The 9,883-nt window shown below is 29.0% G+C and overlaps 1 protein-coding gene and 1 pseudogene across 1 annotated transcript; one reads left to right on the top strand and one right to left on the bottom strand.

Moving 5' to 3' along the window:
• Positions 1–1,161: 1,161 nt before the first annotated feature.
• On the bottom strand, positions 1,162–1,267 carry LOC137823223 (small nucleolar RNA R71; annotated as a pseudogene).
• Positions 1,268–5,611: 4,344 nt separating this feature from the next.
• Positions 5,612–7,853, top strand: LOC137820576 (uncharacterized). Its single transcript, XM_068624721.1, has 4 exons — positions 5,612–6,196; positions 6,900–6,970; positions 7,075–7,453; positions 7,557–7,853. Exons 1-4 carry the CDS (start codon positions 6,080–6,082, stop codon positions 7,749–7,751), a joined length of 762 nt encoding a protein of 253 aa, XP_068480822.1. The 5' UTR covers positions 5,612–6,079; the 3' UTR covers positions 7,752–7,853.
• The last annotated feature ends 2,030 nt before the right edge of the window (positions 7,854–9,883 follow it).

Below are 9,883 nucleotides of genomic sequence, written 5' to 3'. Positions count from 1 at the left end.
TTAACATATTTGAGTGCTAAGAATAGACTTAAATTAAATGTTAATTGCTATTAACGTCTGAGCTTGATTCTAAGTTGTTCTTGTAATTATGCGATGGATCGATATTTAAGGAACATTCTTAAGAACTTTATATGTGAGGAATCGATATAAATGACTTTTATATGGGCATCAATTTCAATCAAAGAACATAATGTTAACATGTTAAGCAAAATATATAAGAGTGAGACAAATGAAACATAATCCCTATTTTTCCAACTTGAAGCAATCAATTCTTTGATTGTTTTCTTAATGATCATCGCCAACACAATCACTTTCAACACACTTTTTATTGTTCTATTTTATATTTAACGATTATTATACTTGATAATTCACCGTTCCTTGTTGGATGATATCCGTCCTTGGGGACAAATTATTACTTTTGACAACGTGATGCACTTGCCGTAGAAAGTCATCAAGTTTTTTGCGTTGTTGTCGGGGAACAACTTGATTTTTGAGTATGAATTCCTAAATATTGTGAATATTCTAACTATTTTTATTTTTTTGTTAGTAGTTCTTAATTCTTGTTTATATTTCTTTAGTATGTTTATATTGTTTACTTTTTTTTTATTTTGTTTATTGTTTTATTTTTGTTTATTTTATTTTGCATATATGTTTTAATTTATTTTTATTTTATCTTCAAATTTATTTTGAATTTATCTTCTTTTATTTTTTTTAATTTTAAAAAAATACTCTATTTTTTTCCCATTAATATCTTTCAGGAAGAAAGCAACATGACAAAAGAACAAGAACCGCCTCTTAAAAGGATACTTGGAGATTATGTCATGTACCAAGGGACAAGACATTTTTCTAGTATTGCAATACTTGCTATTGCCAAGGCCTAGGAAATAGATCCTGATTTTCTCACTCTCATCAGTGTTTATCAATTTATAGTAATGGAACATGATGATCCATATTCACATTTGGACACATTTTATGAATTAGTGGGAACAATGGGTTTTTAATTAGCTGATATTGAAATTGTTTATATGCGTTTGTTTCGTTTTTCATTGGCATGAAAGGCTAAGGATGACTCAAATCACTTTCAAATTAGAGTCTCACTTGCTGGGAAGATGTAGAGGAAAAAATTATGCAAAGATTTTTTTTCAATCTCTCACTACATTAAAGCAAAGTTTGAAATCTCTATGTTCAGACAAGGAGCAGATGAAGTCTTCAGTGAGACATGGGAAAGATTTAAGATGATATTGAGAAAATGCTCAAATCATGGGTTTGAAGATATTGTTCAACTGAGCATATTTCTTAATGGTCTCAAATCTAATACACAAATGCTCCTAGATGCTGCAATTGGCGACACAATGATGACTTTTGATGTAGAACAAGCGACAAGGATTATTGATGCATTGGCATCAACTGATTTTCAAGCCCCACATACAAGGTATTCAGAAACTCTTGGCTTAAAATAAAATTTTGACATAGCAGATTGAGCAACTAATCGCACAAATGGCTAAATTGCTCCAACAATTACATGTTGTTTATTCATATCAAAGCCAGAGTTAAGCGATCAGGTTTGATTTTTGTGGAGGTGATCATCCCAATGGTCATTGTTACTTCATCTGAAGCATAAGTAAATTACATGGGTGATCAGGGAAGGCAAGATAGTTTCTCCAACAATAATAATTATTCTCAATGTTGGAGAAGCAATCAACATCAAAATTTTGTATGGAATCAAGATTATGGTTCATCTAATATGCAAGGTCCTTTCCAACAACAACAACAACCTATATATCCTTCAGATACTGAAAGACTAAATAAATAGGAAGATACCTTGGAAAAAGTCATGAAAGCTACTATAGCCAGTCACGGAAATAATATGGACAGACAGAAATATAGATATTCAAATGGAACAAATGGCCAAACAAGTAGCAGAAAGACAAAGTGGCCAGTTTTCAGCCAATGTTTAAACCAACCCATAAGAGCATTGTAATAAAATTGCCTCTGAGAGTTGTAGAATAGAAAGAGAAAGGGATGGTAATGAGGTAGGGGTTGAAAAAGAAAAGAAAAATGAGACTGAGGGAAAGAGAGATGAAAAAGAAAGAGAGAAGAAAAGAAGTGAGGAGGAAAAAAGTGAAAATAAGAAGAGAGGTGTTCTTGAAAAATATTTATCATATCCTCACGCTCCTTCAAAAAAAAGAGAAGGAGAGAAAGTTTTTTGACAATTTGCTCCCTAGAAATTATTTGGCAGAAAATCTGAAGTAAGATTCAACATTTGAGAGATTTCTGAATAATAGGAGCTATATTGAAGAGAGAAATAGAAAGCTGAAGGCTAGATGCAGTATCATGACTCAAAAAGGCTTGCTTAAAAAATCCAAGAACCTAAGAAGTTTTAATCTTCCCGTGTCTATAGGTGCTTTATCTGTGGACAGGGTCGTACTGAATTTAGGCGATTTGGAGGTTCAACCCACCAAGATGCAGTTCGCAGATAGATCCATCAAATATCCTTATGGTGTGGTTGAAGATGTTCTTGTAACGAGGAATAATGCATACAACAGGATGCAACAAAGGGAGTTGTCTACTTTGAAATAAATAAGTGTCAAGCTAGATGACGTTAAACGATCGCTTATTGAAAGACAACTCAGTCCACATTTTAGTTTTATGTTGTTTTTTATCTTTATTTTGATTTTACCTTTCAAAAATCATGTTTTCTTGCAAGGATTCTCGTCCAGACAAGTCCGATCTTGCTTGTTTTTATATTTCTTTCCGTCATTCTTTAATTATATATAAAAAAATTATTTGTTGAAAACGTACATGGTATGATCTGTACCCGTTCTATTTGAAAATCGTATTTTATATATACGATTTCTTAATCAATTGAACTTTTAAATTTCGTTTTTGAATTGTATATATTTTAACTAAATCGTATTTTTTTTATATTGTAAAATGTAAATCATTTTGTGTCAAACTTGTATATGGTAAATATCATTTCTTTTAATTTTGTAAAATCCTACAATTTTCTTTCAATTAAATCGTATTTTAATATATGATTATCCAATTTTAGAATTAAAACAAAAATCTTTCCATTTTATAAATTCGATTTTAAATTACACTAATTTCAAAAAAAAACTTATATATAACTTTTATTAATTAATTTCATATATTCAATTATTTTATATTATTATTTAAGTTATTTATAATTTAATTATTTAAAACTCTCTACATTTAAATGTTCTAATATACAACATTCACTAAAAAAAATATTTTTAACAGGTTAATTTTTACATTATTCAGGGTTAAAACCTCTATTAAGTCGTTTACATAGAGTTGTAATTTTTCCCGCTAAATCATTCTCCGTGATTTTTTTAAACCTCAAGAAAAGTCTTTCAAAAGCCCGGTTAAATACCATGGGTTTAAAAACCTATGGGTTTCAAAACCTCCATAAAATACCACGAGTTACAAAATTTTCGTAAAATGACTTGCCATTTGAAATATTTCAGCCCCATTTTTACCATATCTAAAGATCCTTCTGACTTCTCTCTCCCACCATAAACACACTGTACTCCGACATAGGTTCAATGACTGTCAACGGTAGTCATAACAAGGAATCACAATTCATGAACACTTATGTCTATTATACCAAAGGAGAAGAAACACTAAATATGCACTATCTTCTTCTTACTCCAATATTGCTTCTTCCATCCCCTTACTGCCCCAACTTTATATATCCTAAATAATTGTATTATTTGTCAGATGTGGACTTCAAAACCATGTGTTCAAAGCTTGCAAGAACATATTGCGATGAGAAATTAACTTTATTACTTCTCACTTTCAAAGTAAATTAATTATTGGATGCATTTTAAAATAAAGTCCTTAATTTAAAATATTTCAAAATTATGAGAATTAAATTTTAACAATTATAACTTAAACTAAAATTGCACATAAAGTATAGGTACATCAAAAGCTAAAACAACATAAGTCAGGTTTTTTTGAAGTATGAGCTTGTAACAAAAATGACTAGGAATTATATAAACAACTACCATCAATCATAAAAAATATGTAAATCATAAGAAATATGTAAATACTGATGAAATATTTATTATCCAAGATTAGTTGTCAAAATACTTATTATCCAAGGTTATTTTGCTTTTAAAAGAAATTTTTGAAACTTTGAAAAACTTATTTGTAATGTAAATTTACACTTTCAAAATTTTAGGAAATTCAGTTATAAAATATATTAAAACTATATAATCTTTAATTAGTTATTTATAAATAGATTTAATTATATTTATTTATTGAAGTTTTAAAAATCTAGATTGTTTTATTGAGGTTCTACACTAAATCTTTGAAATTTAACCAAGGTTAAAACATCTCCGCTATTTTTGTTGAGGTTAAAAAAATCTCTATTATTTTTCTGAAGTTTTAGAATAAACCTTTTGAATTTAACGAAGATTAAATTTTTTTCATTATTTTTGCTCAAATTTTAAAATAAATTTTTGAAATTTAATGAAAGTTAAAAAATGTTATTTTGTCAAAATTTTAAAATAGATATTTAAAAATTAACGAAAGTTAAAAAAGTCTTCGTTATTATGATTAGGATTTAGAATAACTTTAAAACATGAAGATTTAAATAACATCTGTTAATTAAATCAATTCATATAATTATATTAATCTTCGTTAAGTAAAACTTCCGTTAAAACTATTTTTTTTTTATTGTAGTGATTATTTCATATATTTTTAAATTGTTTTATTTAAAAAAAAATCTTATAATTTAATAAATATTGTACGATATATATTTTTTTATATTCAATTTTTTTTTAATATTCTTATATCATTCAATGATACTTCAATAAATATGTAATATAATGTCACACGTTAAATAATTCTTTTAACCAATTCATGTTTATTCATATAAATCTAATTTTATTTTAAATAAAAAATTCCCAGCTATATAATTTATTTCATATCTATAATAATTATTTTCCAAATTTTAACAAAAAAATGTATAACAAAAATTTAGTTATAATTTTTTAAAAGAATTAAATTTATACAACACAATTAATAGTAAACTGATCGTATTTTATTATTTAAATTATTTTCAATTAAATTCATTATTTAAAAACCAAAGACCATACTATAACTATAAATTTCTTATTTTTTATCTTTTTAATCTATTTTTTTAAACTTTTTTACAAAATAAAAAGAAAATAGGCAAAAATTTGATTCCTGAGAAGTTAAATTCCCGCCAGTTTTTCCAAGGATAAATGCCACTCTCCAGAGTTTAAAATTCGAGTTGCTGTGTACCGATTTCGGTAATATTATATTATTGTAAATAGTTATACTAGGGTTTATATTAATTATTTTTTGAGTAATAATAAGTTTACATATTATATTAACTCGAGAAAAAAATAAATTATTTACTCGATAATTAAATAAATTAATATTTTATTTCAAAAACCAGATTTACAAGAGTTACTTTTTAGTATCAAACAAATTTTATCCTTGATTTTGTTTATTTATCGAAGGTTTATTAAAAAAAATCCCGTTTGTTTAGGCGTAAAAGTGCTTAAGCCTGAAATTAAGGTGGGAACGTGAATTAATAGTAGAACATAACAGAGAAGAAGAGCATGATGTATCTTCCTTTGTTCCCTTCCCACACTCTCTTTCTCTTTCACTCACCCTTTCCCATTCCCATTCCCATTTTCTCTCTCTGCTAAGACCCAAAGTGATCTCCAATAATCAATGAAAGAAGAAACATGGAAACACACTCTCACATAAAAAAACCAGGGTCTTGATGGACCAAAAGGATGGGAAGTACAGAAGAAAGAAAATTAGCTTCATACATGGCTTCACATCTTCATCACTTTCTCTATCATAAAAATGTGTTCCCCTAATTGCCCTTCTGCAAAACCTTAAACATTCGCATCTTCTTCACTTTCTGTCAAAACAACACTATTTTTCACCCTTGCGTCTTGTCCTACCACCTACTCAGCATTCACCTTGTCATTGATCTGCTTGTTACCTTTCCCTTTTTTTGTTGTTGTTGTTGGTGGTTCTTTGTTTGCTGTTTGCTCTGTTATTTTCTGATCTGATGAAGAAGATGAAAGGGGTTGTGTCTGTGGAGTATGCACCTTATGTTGTGTGTGAGGATCAGACGGCTAGGTTCAGACATCAATGTCTTTTGCACGATTATAAGGACCTACAGGAGGTAACCCTTTTTCTCAATTTTCATAAAGTTTGAAAATTTTATGATAGATCTACTCTTTCTTGTCATGTCTTTCTGCCTTTTTTACTGTAGTTTGGCTTTGCGCTCGTTTGTTATTGGAGGAAGGAAATAGAAAACCTTATGTTTTATGCTGAATTTTTGAAAAAAAAATATATTTTTATGTTCTGATCATGTGAAATTGTTGTTCCTTGTCTACCGATATGAGACTGTAGTTCGGGCTTGAACATCAAAGTGTTTGTCATTCTCTAGTTTTTGTTCCCAATTTCCCATACAATCAAGGATTGTCATGAAAACCATATTGCTGTTTAAGAGTTTTGTCGTTGTTTTGAGTATTTCCTATTTGTTCCTCTCATTATGCCACTAACGCTATTTCCTTTGCATGATGCAATAAATGTGAAACAGTTATTACATACATAGCAGTGTGATTTGTTCTAGTTTTCTTTTTCTCTTTTTATTTCCAGTGTTTGTCTGTGATTCACATAAAAGAAGTCTTTTCTTCCTGAAGCTACTTGGCTTTATTTTTATGTTTCATATAATCATTTGGATGGCTTCTGATCTCCATGCAATCTTTAAGGATGAACTTAGTTTTCTAGGAAGATTTTATTCGGTGCTTGTTTTTAGCTCTTTTTTCTCTCAAATTTGGCAAACTATTTATCATCACTTAAAACCTTTTTAATATGTTCAGGAAACAAATGCCATGAGAATGAAACTGCAGTCTGCGAAGCAGAAAAACTCAATACTGTCAACAGAACTTCGGTAAAATAACACATGCATTTCAGTTTAGTACTTTCTCATAGTGGAATAATTTTATATTCATTCATAGGAGTTTATCCTTAGAATTGTCACTCTTGTAATTGTAGATTTTTGAGGCAACGTTACATATATTTGATGCAAAATCCTTCTCCAAAGCAAGACATTTCACACCAGAAAAAGCTTAAAGTCCATGCTACCCTTATCCGAAAGGGCAAGAAACATAATAGAAAGCAATCTACTTTGAACCCTGTCACAACCTCTCATTTGAATTCTAAAGAAAGGATTTCCAATAGAGTTGGGATCACAGTGCAAAAAACAGTTCCTATGTTTGATTTAAACCAGAGCGCTTGGAGTCTTAGTAAAAAAGATCCTTCTTTTCTTAATTCTGCTCCAGTGCCTGACTTAAATCACGAAGATAGAATTCACAGTGGGAAAGAAGCTGCAAAGAAGAGCATCAGTACATTTTTTGACTTGAACCAGATTTCGGTAAATAATTGTACATGTTATGTTTTAATGATAAGTAGTCTTTGTTTATATTTCATTCCAGTAGGCTTATGTTTTCCATCTATTTTGGTGCCATCATGAGCAGACAGAAGAGGAGGAATTGCTTGGTACTGAGGCCATGAGGGTTGAAGAACAAAAAAGAATGACACCAAGTGTGATTGAAGAGCAGCACAATGACATCAAGTTGTCAGTTTGTAGAAATGTTGGGAATGGTTCAGACAGGACAGTGAAGAGGAAAATCTCTTGGCAAGATCAGGTGGTGTTGAGGGTTGGAACTTAACCAGTTGAGTAGGTCAAATTCCTGCTCTTTTGGAATGTGTATCTGGTCTTGATAATATGTAGAACTTCTTTTTTTGCATTTGCTAACCCTTTTTTAGTTTTATTTTTGTTTTTGTAAAGATAGAGCTTAGCATTATATGTTTAATATGTAAAGATAAGATGAAATGGGGAATTTATCACCACAAATCATTGTTTATAGTGAGTTAAATTTCATCTACTCTGCTAAATCGGTTTTTTTGCCAAAGTCGTGTATATTTATTAAAAATTACGATTTTGGATAAAAAAATTATAAAAAAATATACTTTGATTTCAAAGTGGAACTTGCATCTCATCAACACAATTTCAGAATTTTTTTCTTTCAAAATTATATCTATGGTGTATACTTTTATGGGTACGACTTATCCAATTTTATTTTATTTTTTTAAATTATTCAAAATTATAATTTTTGGAAAAAAAATTACACTTTTGTGAAAAAAACCCTGCTAAATCATATCACTAACGTTGTTTAATTCCATGCTCCTGTTCACTGGAATTTCATTCACCACAAAACTTACTAGATAACCAACAAATAATTGTATTTTTGAGTTCTTGCGACTTTGATCGCCAAATTCAGCTATCTTCTAGTATTTCAAGTTGTGAAAATTTACATTCACTGGAATTCTGTTATAAGTCTTAATAAGAAGACAAATATTGAATAATGAGTTTCAGTAGTAGATATGATCGGAAGATGAAATAGTTATTATGAAAGAATATTTCATTAGTTAAAGCCATTTGGAGTGGAAGTTAGTAAATAATTAAAGTAGTGAATATCTACACGCCACAATATTTTTTTATTCTGGGCTACTACCTTTGTAAAGGCCGCCAATTTCTTCCTTCACCTCTATGTTTTCTTCCTGCACCTCTATAGTATTCCAAACTTTAGAGTTTGGAAGGTATTTTTAATCTAGAAAATACTTTTTGAACTCTAAAATTCATAATACAACTTTGTATTTTGAATTGTATAATTTAGATGTATTTTTTAATCCATAAAATATCTTCTGAATTCTAGAATTCGAAATACAATTTTGTATTTCAAATTTTAAATTTTTGAAAGTTCTATGGATTGTACAATTCGAAAATGAAAAAAAAAATAAAAAAATCTTCCACCTTTTGTTCAAGGGGGTAATTTTGGAATTGAAAGATTCATGGAGGTGCAGGAAGAAAATATAGAGTTGGAGGAAGAAATTATGTAGGCCTTACTTCTTTTTATCAAATTTTCTAGGCAATTGCTTCTTGCACCCAATGATTTTACACCCACCCAATTAACTTTTGAAATTTCAAAATCATCCCTCATTCCTGAATTAAAAAATAGATTTTGAAAAGGGAAATTCATAATATATATACTGAAAATGAAATTATGTAATAAAATGGGAAAATCAAAATCTTATTATGGAAAAGCAGTTTTGGAATACACAAAATACATTATGGAAAAGAAAGTTTGAAAAACAAAATTTGAAAACATATTCCAAAATCCAGGAAAGTGTTTCAACAACTCAAACCCAAAATTGTATTTTGGAATATAAATCCAAGATACATTTTGAGTTGCACCCCACACATATTTAAAATCTATAGAGAGCCTTTTGGTCATTTTGGATCAATGATTTTGTTAGGTGCAAGGAGCAATTGTCAAATTTTTTGTGTAATCATTATTTTTTTTAACACAAATATTGATTGATATGTATAGATCACATCTATAATGTGTTGGTTTTCAAATCACAATTTTTTAGGTTTTGCCTTCAAAACATCAATAAATCAAGATAGATAATGTGAGTATTAGTTATAACATCAAATTAATATTGAACTAAACTCATCTTCCAATATCTGACCCCAAAACGAAAAAGATTATTAGCATTAGTATATCCATTAGTATATCTTAACACCACCAAACCAATCATTCTCAAATGTTTTCATTCCCATTCAAACTCCACATTAGTTGTCCTTTTGTGTTCTATTATTCTCTATGTTTCATCATCATTGAGAAAATAGAACGCATTCAATGACTAACATGAACACACCGTGATAGAACACGTTTTGTGAATAAGGCTTAACATGATTGAAGAATGAAGAAGAAGATTAAAGGATAAGGAAATATCA

This window comes from Phaseolus vulgaris, chromosome 9, assembly GCF_000499845.2.
Source record: "Phaseolus vulgaris cultivar G19833 chromosome 9, P. vulgaris v2.0, whole genome shotgun sequence".
NCBI lineage: Eukaryota > Viridiplantae > Streptophyta > Magnoliopsida > Fabales > Fabaceae > Phaseolus > Phaseolus vulgaris.
Note: the sequence above shows the minus strand (reverse complement) of the source record. Positions and strands in the feature narration are given on the sequence as shown.